The following is a 17,822-nucleotide window of genomic DNA, read 5'->3' on the forward strand; positions in this document are numbered from 1 at the left end:
CAAAATGAATTTCAATTAACTCTTCCCTACCTCTGTGCCCTAGCTGGACGTTCTCTTCTCTGGAAGCAGCTGCAGCCAAACTTGTTAGCTTCAATTTCCAGAATAGCATATGAATATAGAAGTCAATGCATCTAGAGTCAACCCCTTTAAAAAAAATGGTACTTGCTATGCCCTGTTGTGTGTCTTGCTTTTTTCTTTTCAGCAGTTTAACCTGATGATCTTCCATATCATTACACAAAGAGCTTCCTCATTCTTTTTTAGTTGGTGGTTTTTGTGGCTAATAACTGAATCCACTCTAGATGATTAAGCCAAAAAGGGATTAGAATTTTTAGGTAACTCATGGAATTGTTTGGAGGTTTACAAGACAGGGGGCATCTAACTTTCCAGAAACAACGACCATGCCATATATAGTTCTAGTATTAGGTGGGAGCCACCTGTGCTCCTGCCTGTACTGAGTAGCAAGTAGCAGGAATCTGACTGAACTGCAGTTGCTTCCACCATCATCCTGAGCCAAGAAGGCAGCTTCCCCTGCAAAAGTAGAAGCTCTTTCTCTTACATTTCTTACATCTCAAGCAAAGTCTTGTGTGGATATTCCCATCATTTGAGACCTGGTCACATGTTTGCAGTTTAGCTGCAAAGGATGCAGCAGTTTGATTCTCAGCTTTCAAGGTGGAGGGGTGAGATTTGTAATATGAGAAAGTTCTCAGTAGAGAAAGGCTTTCTGAGAGATTATGGGGTAATCACAGATATGACAGATGTCTACCAGAGCTGCCTAGAATTTCACTGTGTGGATGAACCATGATTGATTAAACTAATATTTCAAATGATGGACCTCTGGGTGTTTTCAAATCTGTATCTTAGATGATACATATTTAATGACCTTGTACATATGTCATTTTGCTTGTGTAAAGTGCAATGTGAATTCCTAAAATTCCTAGAGGTAGAATTGCTAGATACAAGGTTTGATTATAATTTTTTAATTGTAATTTTTATGGATGTTGCTAAATGGTCTCTGGATGTTACACTGTTCTGTTCTTCCATTGACAGTATACAGGTTCCTGTTTTTTTGCCTAGAGTCTTTTCCCTGTTCAGATCCCATCTGAGTCAGGGTCACAGGTTGGGTCTTCCCCACTACTGGGGTGAGTTTTGGCCTTGGGCCAGGAATGCTGACAAACCAGATCTGGGGTCATAACCTCTATCATTCATTCATTCATCTATCAATTAATTATCTTGACTGGATTTGGTCTATAATTTATTGTAGGCTCTTTGGTCCTAAATTAAATGGCATCTTGGGGGATCTGAAAGATAATCTAACTTCCAAAAATGATTTGCAACTTGGGGGTAGCTTATATGTTGGGAGATCTTAGATCATTATGTGCTCACAAATGATAAGGATGTTTTCAAAGAAAGGTTATGAAGACTTATAGTACCTTTTCTTTTTAAAACTAAAAAACAAATAAGTGAAATAAGACAGATAAATACTGTATGATATCACTTATATATGGAATCTGAAAAAAGAAGAAAAGTGTTGAACTTATAGAAACAGAAAATGGAATGTTGGTTGCCAAGAATGGGTAGGGTGGGGGAAATAGTGGGAGTTGCTATTGAAAGGGTATAAACTTTCAGCTCTAAGATGAATGAGATCTGAGGATCTGCTGTATAATATATAATATGGTGAAAAGTGAAAGTCACTCAGTCATGTCCAACTCTTTGTGACCCCATGGACTACACAGTCCATGGAATTCTCTAGGCCAGAATACTGGAGCGGGTAGCTTTTCCCTTCTCCAGGAGATCCTCCCAACCCAGGGATTGAACCCAGGTCTCATGCATTGCAGGCGGATTCTTTACCAGCTGAGCCACAAGGGGAAGCCCAGGAATACTGGAGTGGGAACCCTATCCTTTCTCCAGCAGCTCTTCCCAACCCAGGAATCGAACTGGGGTCTCCTGCATTGCGGGTGGATTCTTTACCAACTAAGCTATCAGGAAAGCCCTATAATATGGTGACTGTAGTTGATAATGGTATTGTATAATTGAAATTTGTTTAGAGAGTAGAACTTAAGTGTTCTCACACATACATAAAAGGGAGGTGATGAATGTATAAATTAACTCAATAGTGGAAATCCTTTCACAGTCTTTACATCAAATCATCACATTGGTCATTTTACATATATGACAATTTTATTTGTCAACTCTACTATCTCAGTAAGGCAGACAAAAGTAAAATTCTATTTTTAGTATGTGAATTATTGCATAGACTTTGCTCGTATCTGAACTATTGCTCCAGTTGGTTGCTGTGGAAGTTTATAGTAATGTAGGAAGCCCTAGTTCAAAAGCTCCTGAAAATTTTAAACAAATGTATATAAATGGGTGGAAAAGGGGGGGATACAGGTGTGTTCTTTTCCTCTACTGGAAGTGTTCACTCTTTAAGTTGGTATTTACTTAGTGCAGCTAATTATTTTAGGAAAATACCTTTCTGCATGTCTTTGAGTGTATCCACAGGATGTCATGTATAACTCCGGGAGGCAGTGTCTCATCAGGGACTGGTAACCCTTTCTCTCAAGGGCCTGGTAGTAAATATTAGGCTTTGAGGGCCAAGAGACAAAATTGAGGATACTGTATAGGTACTCATATAACAAGACAGAAAACAAATTTCCTCAGAGCTTTTATTGACAAAATTCAAAATATAATAATTGAATACAGGTTTTTTTTTTCCTTTTTTTTTTTGTAGGAGAGTAATACAGATCTACTAGTAAGAAGCATGGAATTCTTATTTTGGAGATAACATTTTATCTCATAGGATTCAAAGTTACTGTTCCCTACCATCAAATTGACTGCAAATGTTCATCTGTAAAAACCATATAAGACTAGGCAGTGGGCCAGATTTGGCCTATGAACATCAATTTTCCAACCCCTGATGTAATGGAAAAGCCTTTACATTTGGACCCAGGCACACAGAGGTTTGCATGCTGGCTCTGAACTTGTGACCTTGAACACTTCAGTTAACTTTCTGAGTTGTGGCATTTATTTGTGCATAAACTGGAGGTAATGACAACCATGGAATAAACATCATCCTATCTTTGTTATGGTTTTTGTGTTAAGATTCCAGTTCTGTAGATGCTGATGTCATTTAGCTAGACTTACTTGGATTTAGTATTGAGCAGAGTCAAAAGTCAGTTTGTCAGGGAATAGAATTTTCAAAAGTTCTCAATGTATTATGTGAAAACATGTTTTTGCAGTGGAGAGATCTAGCAGTCACCATCTTAACCAAGTGGCCAAGCTTAGCAATTAGTGGTGGGATGTTCTGAAATTATGTACCCCTCACTGATGTGTACCTCTTACTATACCATGACATCACCGTGTGGTGTCCTTGCCAGAAATGTTTGACTTGAATGTTATCCCAAGGAGACAGAAACTCAAAATGTGGGACATTGTGCAGGACAACTGGCCTGAGCTCTTGAAAGGATTCAGTGTCATGAAGAACAGAGGTGAGATTGTTCTAGATTAGGGAAAGACCATGGAAACAAGATAAAAATGTAATGCATGAACATTAAGTCCTGGATGGGTGAAAGTAAATTCAGTTCTGTGGACCATTTTTAAGACAGTTGAGAACATGAGAGTATGGACCATATGTTGTGTGATTATATGGTTGACTTCCTCAGATGTAGTGATGGTATAGGATATAGTCCTGTTTTGGGAGGTGGCTCAGTGGTAAAGAATCTGCCTGCCAACGCAGGAGACACAGGAGACATGGGTTCAACCCCTGGGTTGGGAAGATCCCCTGGAGGAGGAAATGGCAACCCACTCCAGTTTTCTTGCCTGGAAAATCCCATGGACAGAGGAGCCTGGCGGGCTACAGTTTCTGGGATCTCAAAGAGTTGGACATGACTTAGTGACTAAGCATGCAATAAACTATTTAGAGGTCTGAGAGGGAGGAAAAGGAGGAAGGGAGGAAGAGTAAGTTGGGGGAGGATAAGAGAGAGGAAAGAGTAAGTTGTTTTGTTCAGCGCAGCTCACTTCGTGACTTGGCATTGAGTGCAGCATTTTCAGTGGGACGGTACCCAGGACACTTTAATAAGTACTTTTAGGTATTAGTAGGCTTCCATGTCTGAAGTCACACCTGAGCACTGAATGTCTGTCCTCTCTTTAATGGGGTGAGGGTTTGGCTTAGGCATGTGCTGTGGTACCTCATGTTGGGTGATCAGACGTGGGGATTCATATTTTCTTGGGTGGCTCACCCAGGTCCCTCTGGATTGAAAGTCTCTTTTGATATTTAGAACATATACGTGAGTAGGAAAGAAAAATTCAGGATAGTGAACCTGACTCTTCAGCTATTTCCTGAGAGGCTGAGGTACAACTTACAAGCTTGTGCTTTAAATTCTCTTTATGTCTGTTTTTGAGGGTGCTAGTGTGTGGGCTGTCATCTTCTGGAGGTATGCTAAGCAGAGGAGGCTGGAGGTAGAAGTTGACAGTGCATCTTGAGGGCTCTGAGTGGCTGGAGCACCGCTGAGGTGTTCTTGGCTGTGAGATTGAGGACAAGGGGTAGAGGCCAAGGACCAGGGCAGAGTGCAGTGCAGGCCACTTATGCTCTGATCCTGACCAGTCCGTTCTAGCTGTGCAGGAAGGGGACAGAGCAGCTAATATGCTGTTATATTCCTGCAGGAGCTCTTCAGGCCCTATAGTGTGAGATGACTAAAGCTCATTTAGCAGCCACTTGTAAAAGTAATTACAAGATGAGAGAAAGAAGAGCATTCTGCTACTATGTGCTATGAAAACTAATTAATTCAACAAACATTTGTTGAGCAGCTGAATATGTAGTAAGAACCCTAAGGTATGAGTCCTGGGGGATACCTGTGATAAAAGATATACTTTTTACCTTGTACTGGGCACTTGTGGGGTATGGGAAAGAGATGCAGTACAGTGGAGACAATGACCAGAATACTGATTTTGCTGTGTTACAAGGCTAGTGATATGATAGAAAAGTAGTGAGGACAATGAGAATGCAGAAAACCTGTCATATGGAATTGAGTATGGTTTCAAAGATAAGGTTGTTCTTGAGGTGATTTGAAGAAAGAGTCTGGTGGGTAAAGAAGTGGGGAGGCATCCAACTTCCAGGTGGGAGACATGGCAGGTGTCCAGAGGCCAGCATGGCTGTCCTGTATTGAGAGACCTGTTGGCATCTGGGGTGGCTGAAGTTTTGGATGCAGAGTGGAGAGGAGACAGACATGGGCTTGTTGGAAAGGTAGTTTGGGCCAGATGGGAGGGCTTCAAAACTGTGCTCTGGGTTTTATAGGAAAGGGCATGAGGAGCCCCGGAAGCCTGCTTGAGTTGGGAGTAGTCTTGTTTCAATAAGATATCATGGGGGGAATGTGGAGGATGGTGTGTGAGGTTGCAGAAGTCTGGGGACATGACTTGAAATAGTAGATGTGTGAGCAGAGACCCTGAACTTGGCCAGCTGTGGTGGAGAGAGAATAGAAAATAGGGGTCCACTAGTGTTCTTGGAGCACTCTTTCAACCCCTCCCACCAGGACTTTGGATTTTTAAATCTGTCTAAGGAAGGTGGCTCAGAGGTTAAAGCATCTGCCTCCAATGCGGAAGACCCAGGTTCGATCCCTGGGTTGGGAAGATCCCTTGGAGAAGGAAATGGTAACCCACTCCAGTATTCTTGCCTGAAGAATCCCATGGATGGAGGAGCCTGGTAGGCTACAGTCCACAGGGTAGCAAAGAGTCGGACACGACTGGGAGACTTCACTTCACTTAAGGAAGTCTTTAAAAATACTTGAAAGAGAGAAGCTTATTTAAACCTTTGAACGGTTTTGAAAACTTATTACATTTCAGCTTGGAAAGAAAGTATTATTTCAGGCAAACCGGTGTGGACTGATTACTCAGCATATCCACTTAATCTTTCAGAATTAGGTAGGAGGGAAGCTATTTTAGTGGCCTTCCATCTTCTTCCAGAACTTTGTCCCGGTTCCTCCCAAATGGTTGATGAGTTTTTCTGATGCATATCCAGCACTCCAACAGTTGAGTGCATATGTATGCTGTGAGGAAGTTGATTTCATCCATTTCTTTTTTTTTTTCATCTCTTGCCTTCCACCTGAGAAAACAAACATGAGTCCATAGATTCTTGTTCTGCATTAGAAATGTCCACAATGTGTAACTTAAGATGGGTCCAGCTGAGAGGGTTGCAGTTTTGGAATTTAGACTAAAGAAGAGGAGTGGAATCTTTCCATTTTTTCTTTATTTTGAGAAAATTTTGGCAACTTGGACTGTTTGAAGGAGCAGTTATATAAAATATCCCCTGCTAATTGAGTATCTGGGGTAAGGTACCACCATTTTTTCTTTAGATTACATTAAAACATTTCTACCCATTTTCCGTGGAGAATTTATATTAGAACATTTTGAACCTCAATAAAGAAAAAAACGTACAGAATTAACCTACTTTTTGGAATGAGAAGTCTCAGGTTTATGAGGTTCCATATGTAAGTTCCAAAGGCCTGTAATTTATCTTCTTTGCAGCCTGAATATTTCAGAAAGTTCTTGGCATGTCTCTTAGACAAAGAGCAAGAAAGGTGACCTATGGGCTTACCTCACTTATGTGTGTATCTTCTATGATGGCTATAAAGTAGTGCTTCTACTGGTATATGGCAGCAAAGGACAGATTCCAAAGTAAATGGGGCAGTTTACTAATGTGAGATTTGGGTGTTAGTCTGAAAGTACCATAGTGAATGTTTTAGCATAAATTTCAATTACCTTTAGTTAAGAACTTTTCTAGTTCCATGTGGTAGGAATAACTGAAGGTTACCTTGATAATAAATTAACACTGACTGAACTATGGTTGTTAAATTGTTTCCATAGCAAGGATCATAATTTATTAATATTAGGAATTATTTTACAAGACAACTGTTGTTGATGATGTTGGTTTTTTCCCTGTATAGGCAAGCTTGTATCTGAAGATGTGTAATTTATTTATTCACAATAAGGAATGTATTGTAAAACTCAATTACATTTTATTCATGAACGTTGCTTCATTCACTTGATTGAGAATTTTTGGACTGTATCCTGGGTGTCTATCCTTGCACTAGGAGGTTGATAGAAGTTACCCCTTGCCCTAGGAGAGAAAAATTTTAATGGGAGGCAGAGATAAACAGATAATTATAATATGTGATAAGTGCTGAAATAGACATTAAAAAGCTTGAACATGGAGAATTTCAAATGTATACAAAATATGCAGTAGGAGGGACTTCCCTGGTGATCCAGTGGTTAAGAATCCACCTGCCAATGCAGGGGGCACAGGTTAAATCCCTGGTCTGGGAAGATCCTACATGCCTCAGAGCAACTAAGCCCGTGGCACACAACTGCAGAGCTTACATGCCAAAACTACTGAGCTCACGTGCTTCAGCTACTGAAGCCCACACTCCTAGAGCCTGAGTTCCACAACAAGAAAAGCCATATCAATAAGAAACCCATGCACCACAACTAGAGAGTAGCCCCACTCACTGCAACTAGAGAAAGCCCATGCGCATCAATGAAGATCAAGCACAGCCAAAAATAATAAAATAAATAAACTTAAAAAAATACCCAGTGGGAGAATGAATCTTCACGAACCTATCACCCAACTTCAGTCATTTGCAACTCTTGATAATGCTTGTTTCACCCATAGTCTTCACTTAACTCCTTTTCCCCCTTTTGTTTTGGAACATATCCAAGATAAGAATATATCATGTAATAAACATTTATAGATATTTGACTAATCGGAGTGTACACTGGGAAAATAGACTATACCTGGGGACTTGGGAAGAAGCTATAGAGCCTGTAACATTTGAGTTTAATCTAGTAGGGAGGGAGAATGTTCCAGGTCCAGGTGAATAAGATGGAACTCAGCAATTATTAAACACTGCTAAGCATTATATTGGGCTTCCCCTGTGGCTCAGTGGTAAAGAATTCACCTGCCATGCCAGAGAGGTGGGTTTGATCCTTGGTTTGGGAAGATCCCCTGGAGAAGCAAATGGCAACCCACTCCAGTATTCTTGCCTGGGAAATCCCATGGATTGAGGAGCCTGGTGGGCTGCAGTCTATGGGGTCCCAAGAGAGTCGGACATGACCTAGCAACTAAACAACAATGAAGCATTATATCAGGTTCATTTAGTACATTATTTAATTTTTTCCCTCATACTCTTACGGGAGTGACAATATCTATTTTATATTTGAGGAAACTAGATTTCAGCCTGACTAACCTTGACTTCAAGGCTATTTAGTGTCCCATTTTGTGCACCGTGTGCACTAGGCACAGAAATGTAGAAGGGCAAGATGTTTTTGGGAAAGCAAGAGAAGATGAATGTAGCTATAGAATTGTGACCATGTGTGTGTGTGTCAAGAGGTGAAACTAGAGAAGCTGCTCAGGGCCAGGTTGTGAAGGAACTTTAATGCTATGCTATGAAGATTGAATTTTGTCCTGAGGGTGGTGAGGATCTAGGCTGAGATACCTTTCAGCCTGAGAACAGTATTGTCAGCTTTTAAAAGGCAGATATGTAGGCACTATGGAGGATTAACTGGAATTGGAAAATCTGCTGAGGGGAGACTGGTTCAAGCAAACTGTTCAACCACTGTTTATTAAGCATAAAGAATGTGGTGGGCAAAGAAACTAATGAGCAAGACACGTCTCCCTGTTTCATAGAGCTTAGCCTAGTAGAGAGTTAGTCACATGCACATAGATGGCTTATTGTGATGTTGTGATTTATTTTTTTTACTTTTTATAAGTATTTTGTGGCTGCACCACTCGGCCTGTGGGATCCTAGTGCCTGACCTTTTTGTTGAGAGAAGAGCACCAACTATTGGAATAAAGTTAAAAAAGAAGAAAAAAAGTTAAAAAGAAGAAACCTGTCCCTGCTTTATGCTAATTTGTGTGAATTTTACTAAAAAATAAAATCTGTCATGATGGCCAAGTGAGATACTAGGAAGGGATTAAGGTGTTGCAAATGAGAAGATAGGCTTGATTTGGTAGATGGTTCTGTGATAGAATCAACTGGCTGTGATTAGCATTGAAAATAAGTTTCCGATTCGAGGTATGGTATGGTTGATGCCAACAGTTGGGATGAGGGTTGCTGGAAGATCAGCGGGTTCAAGGATATGTGAGGAGGGGCAAATGAGTAGGGCTTATTTATATCATGTCTGAGATGGCTTAGGGTATCCACGTAGAGATGTCCAGTAGGGTTTTGGAAAACTGCATGAAGTATCCGAGTTGTTAGGTTTGGAGAGAGTGGTTTGGTGATCATTAACATTTATGTATGGTCATTGAAGCCTGGGAAAGAATGAGATTACCAAAGAGCAGTGATTCTCGGCTTTGGCTGCACTTTAGAATTACCTTGAGAGTGTTGCAAAAATACCCATGCCTGGGCCGCACCACTGATTAATTAAAGCAGAATCTTTGTAAGTAGAGACTAGGTCTCTTTATATTTTCAAAATTTATTTAGGTTATTCTAATATGCAGCTAGAATGGCAACAAAATAAACAAGTGGACCAAAAAATTAGACGACCACATGTTTATTGAATGGGCACTATTGTTGGCACTGCTACGTTCACTTACATGAGGTAAGTACCTGTTTACACTTAAGGGGAGACTGAGGCACAAAAGGTAAGTAACTTGCCTTTGGTTATACAGGCAGTTGATTGGTGCTAAGGCAGGGATTCACACCTAAGTCATTTACTCCAAGAACTGTTCTTTATACCATAATGTTCTATTGCTTCTCCACTCAAGAGTGAATCTGGGAGGGTTGAGAGTTTTGGAATGACAGTGTGAAAAACTCAGCAGATCTTCTTCCCAGTAAAATAACCTCCTAACTGTAAAAATTATAAAGGACAGTCATTTAAAGTCTCTGGAAATTGGCCTGAAGACATACAGCAAATGTAGAAACATTTATTCAAGAAAATCTACTAAATCTTAGTAAGAACAGTGAGCCAGCAGCCTTTGGGCCATGACCTCATCCTCTCCCCACCCCCATCAGTTCCATGCAATGGAGCGCTCTTCTTGGTGAGTATAGCTGAGAAGATAGGACTTAGCCCCCTAACTGTAGCTCCTAGTCTAGGACTAGGAGCAGTAGACTACTGGAAGTACCAGAGGGAGAAAGAGAGAGGGACAGAAAAATATTTGAAGAAATAATGGCCACAAGATAACCCAGTTTGATGACAAACATAGTCTTCACAACTAAGAAGCCCAGCTCTGTCCTTTCAGTGGCTTCCAGTCAGTGAAAATACCCAGAATAGGAAAGAGAATGGAAGTAAGGCCAGTTAAAATGCCACAAAACTCACCATTCTTCCTGAGATTAGGCTGTTTTTCTTGAATAACACCACTGCATGCCCCCCACCCCCACCCTGCACTGATTGCTGCAAACTTTTGGTCAATTTCCAGAGTTCTGTCCATTTTATTTAGTTTCTCATTGTTCTGATGGAGGAGAGTGTTTTTGGTGACCCTTATGCTGCTATTTTTGCTTACATCCTAGTTGAATTTTTATTGTAATTTTCTTAAGATATAGTGGCTGCTTATAGTTTGTTCTGAAAGCATTTATGATATTTTGGAAATTACTGGAATAATTATTTTTCCAATAATTATTGGAAATCTAAATCTAAAAGTAATTATTGGAAATCTAAAATTCCATCCATAAGGAACCAACTAATAATAATAATAAAAAATGCACAGTATATCTTTATAGCAGAATATTATGCAGTTGTTAAAGCAACGTGGTAATTTTAATTGTGCTAATAGAGAAGAATAGTCAAGGGATAATGCTAAATGAAAAACAAGTCCCAAAATAGTATGTGATAGTCTATTTTTTATAAAGTTTGAATAAACAACAGGAAAAACACAGGTATGTACTACATATATGCAGAGAACATTTCTAGAAGAAATATGTAATATTTTCCTCTGGGACATAGGAAGTGAGGGTGCTTCTTAGTTCTTCACCCCCACTTAGTATTATTTGAACTTTTGAGTACCTGTTACTTAGAAATAACTTTAAAGAAGTCATTGTATATTTAATTTGTTATTTTAAACTACCAGTAGGACATATCCTGTTAGTTTAAAGTCTACAAGTAATAAAGATTGCAATATTTTGATAATAATATTTGTATACATAGTACTTTTTTGTTTCCTTGAAGTGCACACTCAAGATGTAATTTTGATGCTTAGGAAATCATTTTGCTTGAGAACTTTAAAAAAATAATGAACTCACGTTTAATTTCAATCAACTGGGATAATCCACAAATAATGGTGATGACTAAACTGTTCTCTTTTCACCTTCTTGACTTTCTAGACTTTGTACATTACAGTCCACCCCCTGAAAAAGTCACTCTTTTGTAAGAAGATTAACAGCCATCCTTTGTCACCTTTATTTTTATCTTTGAAAGAGGAGGAATAATCACCCAGTTCTGAAACATCATGCGTGGGTAGAATTGAATTACCCAAATTGAAAACCTCCCTGCAAACTAGAGGATAAAGAATCCCACCAGCGTGTACACATAGGCTCTCCAGGGACTTTTTGATTATTTACCCCATGAAATCCTTGAGATTTCATAATCTATCTTGTCTCATTTTTCCATTATGAAATGGAATTTTCAGCATCTCTTCTCGTCTGTTTTCAGATCACAGAATTGTGTGGTGCCAAGCGGGTTGGTTATTTTGGTCCGACACAGTTTTATGTTGCCCTGAAATTAATTGCTGCAGCACAGTCTGGCCTCCCTGTGCGGATAGAGAGTATTAAATGTGGTAAGTATCTTCCATTTATACATTCTGTTATCCATGACAGGTTTTTTTTGTTTTTTTTAATGAGAACCATTTTTGTCATAAAAATGAGACCTGGGTTTAAGGCCTGTTCTGTAAGCATTTGTGGAATTTTTTTTTCTTCTTCCAACTCTTCTATAAAATAGAACTTACCAGGTGTATTAGTTTTTTTTTTTAATGAGAAAAAATTCAGAAAGTGACCTGAGGTTAGTTTCTTTTATCTTACTTGCTGTTAAAAATAGATTTTGTTCTTTAGCTGAGAAAGATTGGGACAAGGGTTCTAGAACCTGTGGCAAAATAGTAAGACTCAGTTTAATTTTCCTCTTGAGGAATCTATGTTGTTTAAGGTTCTATTAGGGACAAGGAACTGAGTAACAGGTAGAGTTTGAGTAGAGCTGCCCCTTCTCTCTCTCTCCTGTTCTTGCCAGGCATGTCAAGTATGATTATCTTTAAATCTCTCAATTCCCAAAGCCCTATTAAGTACTTGGGGGCTACTAAATACTTTTTGTAATGAATTTATCTTCTCAGAGTTTTGATTTATCATTTTCTTATCTTGCTATTCCTGCCCCAAACCCACCACATACTTGAGCACTTTGCATGACATAAACCAAAAACAAAGCTCCAAACTCTTAGCATCATTTGCACTGCTTCAGTACTGGTTTTACCAAGCTGTTTAAAGAAGGTGATTATTCAGTGGATGTGCTGAGGTCTTTTGTTAGTTCACTCTGATATGAATTACTTTCCTGTGTCTACACAGCTATGCAGGAACTTTGCCTTTTTCCTCATTTTGAGATAAAAATCACCCAACTGTTCCTGTCTGTTCTGTGAAGTCCCTGGTGGATCTTTATGTGAGCTCAGGATTTATGGTTAGTCCATGGTAACCTTGTAGCTCCAAACAGCAGAGAAGATTCTGATAGATTGACTATAGAAAACGAAGCTTTTTTACACTAACCATCAGGAAGCTGCAATCATCCTGCTAATCTTTATTAAAGGCTTAGTGTGTGCCAGACACTGTATCATTTAGTCCTCATGACATTTACCTAAACTAGATAATTGTGTCAATTTGCATTGCCTAGAATAAGCTGTGATAACAAGTACCACTGAAATGTCAGTGCCTTAATGGAACAAAGGCTTGCTTACTGCTTTGCAGTGGGTCAGGGTGACCCTCCAGGGCAGCTGCCCTCCATGTGTTGGCTCTGTGATCCTGGCAGCTTTATCCTGTGGCACCTCCAACACAGCACCTGTTCCTGTAATTGCCACAACAGAGAAATAGTTTCTCAGCCTATCCTCAACCAAATGCTTTGGTCTGTATGTGACTCAGGTTATTGCTGCTCTTAGTGCATTGGCCAGAACTTGGCACATGGATCTACTGACATGCAGAGTGGGCTTCGGGAGATGTAGTTCCCTCATGTGCCTGCAAGGAGAGGAGACTGGATGTGGGTGAACTCTGAAAGTCTCTATCCTGCTGTTGTTATCCCCATTTTACAGATGTGAAAACGGAAGTTTAGGGTAGTTGAGCAACTTCCCTAAGGATGTTAGGTTCTAACCAGCTCCAACCAGGATCTCACTTTCCATTTCTGGGCTTTTTATTGTTATGCAAAGTAGCCTCTTCTGGTTGAATTCTTCTGTTTAATAAGGTCCTGATTCTAATCTGTTTCCTGAATAGGAACAACAACAACAAAAAAAAGCAACTGACCCCCACAAAGCATCCCTCGGTATTATATAATTTGGTTCCTTGAAATAGGTTTCTTGATGGAGTGTAATTTCAGTGGCTGGTTTGGTGTCTGTTGGTCAGTGTTTGCTGTGATTTGTTCAAAGTTATGGCTCACTGAGTTTTGATTTGTGGTAGGCACTGAAAGTTTCCATTCCATTGTAAATGATCATTAATCTTTATTGTAGTATCTCCCAACTTCATCTTCTGGAAGAGTTAAGAGCTTCTTTGTTGTATAAAAGAATAAACTTCTGACACCTTTGTTGCTTATATTTGGTTAGACTGAAGTCTTTTACCTGATCTGTGCTCAGATCTATAGCTTAGTTTCCTGGGGATGGGGGAGGGGGTAAAAGGGGTGGATTGTCTAAGTTACCACTTGTATAAGGAATTAGCCCTTTTTCCAAACATGAGGCTTTCTCCATTTTATAAATCCTGATGCTGCCTTTTACCACTGAGGGTTTAAGTATTACTCAGAGTTAATTCTGAATTTTCTTCCTTCATTTAAATGTTTTTTAAATAAGTTACTTGCAGTCAGCATATGTTGAGTAAGAATGAGTGCAAGACTGGGCCAAACTTTGAACTGCCACTTCAGTTCAGCTCAGTCGCTCAGTTGTGTCCAGCTCTTTGCGACCCCATGAATCGCAGCACGCCAGGCCTCCCTGTCCATCACCAACTCCCGGAGTTTACTCAAACTCATGCCCATCTAGTCGGTGATGCCATCCAGCCATCTCATCCTCTGTCATCCCCTTCTCCTCCTGCCCCCAATCCCTCCCAGCATCAGGGTCTTTTCCAATGAGTCAACTCTTCGCATGAGGTGGCCAAAGTATTGGAGTTTCAGCTTAGCATCAGTCGTTCCAATGAACACCCAGGACTTATCTCCTTTAGGATGGACTGGTTGGATCTCCTTACAGTCCAAGGGACTCTCAAGAGTCTTCTCCAACACCACAGTTCAGAAGCATCAATTTTTCAGCCCTCAGCTTTCTTCACAGTCCAACTCTCATATCCATACATGACCACTGGAAAAACCATAGCCTTGACCAGACGGACCTTTGTTGGCAAAGTAATGTCTCTGCTTTTTAATATGCTGTCTGGGTTGGTCATAACTTTCCTTCCAAGGAGTAAGCGTCTTTTAATTTCATGGCTGCAGTCACTATCTGCAGTGATTTTGGATCCCAAAAAGATAAAGTCTGACACTGCTTTCACTGTTTCCCCATCTATTTCCCATGAGGTGATGGGACCAGATGCCATGATCTTAGCTTTCTGAATGTTAAGCTTTAAGCCAACTTTTTCACTCTCCTCTTTTACTTTCATCAAGAGGCTTTTTAGTTCCTCTTCACTTTCTGCCATAAGGGTGGTAAAATCTGCATATCTGAGTTTATTGGTATTTCTCCCGGCAATCTTAATTCCAGTTTGTGCTTCTTCCAGCCCAGCGTTTCTCATGATATACTCTGCATATAAGTTAAATAAACAGGATGACAATATACAGCCTTGATGTACTCCTTTTCCTATTTGGAACCAGTCTGTTGTTCCATGTCCAGTTCTAACTGTTGCTTCCTGACCTGCATATAGGCGTTTTCCAATTTTTTGCTTGAAATCCATTAGCTTAATGTTTGATGACACAAACCTTGAAGGTGAAAGAGAATGCTCTCTGAGAGCCTAATCTGAAAGACCTATCACACAGGGAGTTGTGAGTCCTTTCAGTCCTTCTTTTAAAAGAGTCATAACCTTACTTCATGAGTGACATGTGCCTGTGTGTATGTGTGTGTTAACCTTTAACCCCTAGGCTTTCCCATTTTGCTAAATACCCCTACCTTATGCAGTTGCTTAAGCCAGGAACTTAGAAGACGTTCTTGATTTCCTCCTTTCCCTCCCTCACAATATAATCCATCAGAAGTCCTGCCAATATGGGTGAATTTTACCAAAAATTTAGAGAAGAGCTAACACCTATCCTATTCAAACTCTTCTAGAAAATTGCAGAGGAAGGCAAACTCCCAATCTCATTCTATGTGACTACCATCACCCTGATACCAAAACCAGATAAAGATGCCACAAAAAAAGAAAACTACAGGCCAATATCACTGATGAACATAGATGCAAAAATCCTCAACAAAATTCTAGCAAACATAATCCAACAACATATTAAAAGGATCATACATCATGACGAAGTGGGCTTTATTCCAGGGATGGAAGGATTCTTCAGTATTCACAAATCAATCAATGTGATGCACCATATTAACAAATTGAAAGATAAAAACCATACAATTATCTCAGTAGATACAGAGAAAGCCTTTGACAAAATTCAACATCCGTTTATGATTAAAAACTCTCCAGAAAGCAGGCATAGAAGGAACATACCTCAGCATAATAAAAGCCATATCCAACAAACCCACAGCAAGCATTATCCTCAATAGCAAAAAATAGAAAGTATTTCCACTAAAATCAGGGATAAGACAAGGGTGCCTACTCTCACCACTACTATTCAACATAGTTTTGGAAGTCCTAGCCACAGCAGTCAGAGAAGGAAAAGAAATAAAAGGAATCCAGATTGGAAAAAAAAGAAGTAAAACTCTCACTGTAGATGACATGATCTTCTACACAGAGAACCCTTAAGATACCACTAGAAAATTACTAGAGCTTATCAATGAATATAGTAAAGTTGCAGGATAAAAAATTAACACACAGAAATCCCTTGCATTCCTATACACTAACAATGAAAAAACAGAAAGAGAAAGAAACAATCCCATTCACCATTGCAACAAAAAGAATAAAATAGTTATAAATTTACCTAAAGAAACAAAAGACCTAATATATAGAAAACTATAAAACACTGATGAAAGAAATCAAAGATGACACAAATAGATGGAGAAATATACCATGTTTGGGATTTGGAAGAATCAATATAGTGAAAATGAGTGTACTACCCAAAGCAATCTATAGATTCAATGCAATCCCTATCAAGCTACCAATGGTATTCACAGAACTAGAACCAATAATTTCACAGTTTGTATGGAAACACATAAAACCTCGAATAGCCAAAGCAATCTTGAGAAAGATGAATGGAACTGGAAGAATCAACCCGCCTGACTTCAGACTATACTACAAAGCTACAGTCATCAGATTTCTTTACAGTCCAACTCTCACATCCATACAGGACTACTGGGGTTACCTGCAGCCATGTGGCTTTAGCACAGGGTTTTTCAGAGTACCCCAGGTGATTGTTCTGTGGATCCAGGGTTCAGAGTGACTTCTAAAGACAGTCAAATGGAGTATTTTCAAGAGCTTTGCTTAAGCTTTGAGTACAGATTTGGTCACATTAGGGCCCAAACTGGAGGGAGGCAAGAGCACCCAGGGCATATAACTGTAGGGGACATATAATTGTAGGGGGTGCTAGCTCCCTGGACCCTGCAAGTGCTGACTCTGACTTTCCAGGGCCCTGAGAGGGAGTACCTCAAGTGCTAGCCCCAGGCTTTTCTCTAGCCTCACCCTAGTAGGAGCTGGAGTAATGCTGTTGGGAAAGCTAACTTAGGAGGGCAGAAGGTGGTGTTGGGGTGAAGTTCAGGGGTGGCAGAGAGTTCTTGTGGAGGAAACCATGTATGAACATTTGTCCTGGGAGCAAACCTTCCTGCTTTCCAAAGACAGGCCAAGAGGAAGTGTGAGGACTGAGGGAAGGTGTAGCAGGGTTTAGAGCAGAGTTTTGAAACTTTATTGTGCCATGGCCCCTTTGACAGTGTGAAACCTGTGAACCCCCTTCTTGGAGCAATTAAAAAAAAATTATTGGAATATAGTTGCTTTATAATTTTGTGTTAGTTTTTGCTGTGCAGCGAAGTGAATTAGTCAATGTATACGTATATTCTGGTGGCTCAGATGGTGAAGAATCCGCCTGCAATGCGGGAGACCTGGGTTTGATCCCTGGTTTGGGAAGATCCCCTGGAAAGGGAATGGCAGCCCACTCCGGTATTTGTGCCTGGAGAATCCCCATGCACAGAGAAGCCTGGTGGACTTCAGTCCACGGGTTGCAAAGAGTTGGACATGACGAGCAACTAAACACACATACATATATCCAGTTTTCTGGATTTCCTTCCCATTTAGGTCACCACAGAGCACTGAGGAGAGTTCCCTATGCTATACAGTAGGCTTTCATTAGTTATCTATTTTAACATAGTCAGTTCAGTTGAGTTCAGTCACTCAGTCATGTCTGACTCTCTGTGATCCCATGGACTGCAGCATGCCAGCCATCCCTGTCCATCGCCAACTACCAGAGTTTACTTTAAACTTATGTTCATTGAGTTGGTGATGCCATCCAACCATCTCATCCTCTGTTGTCCCCTTCTTCTCCTG

The 17,822-nt window shown here is 40.1% G+C and overlaps 1 protein-coding gene across 3 annotated transcripts in view; it reads left to right on the plus strand.

Moving 5' to 3' along the window:
* The window catches only part of REPS2 (RALBP1 associated Eps domain containing 2), a 258,187-nt gene that overhangs the window by 53,384 nt on the left and 186,981 nt on the right, over positions 1-17,822 (plus strand). For all 3 annotated transcript variants that reach the window (XM_043459392.1, XM_043459393.1, XM_043459394.1), the window contains exon 2: positions 11,635-11,758. In XM_043459392.1, the coding sequence (XP_043315327.1) occupies positions 11,635-11,758 (124 nt within the window). The remainder of the gene's footprint in view (positions 1-11,634; positions 11,759-17,822) is intronic.

Source organism: Cervus canadensis, chromosome X, assembly GCF_019320065.1.
Source record: "Cervus canadensis isolate Bull #8, Minnesota chromosome X, ASM1932006v1, whole genome shotgun sequence".
Taxonomy (NCBI): Eukaryota; Metazoa; Chordata; class Mammalia; order Artiodactyla; family Cervidae; genus Cervus; species Cervus canadensis.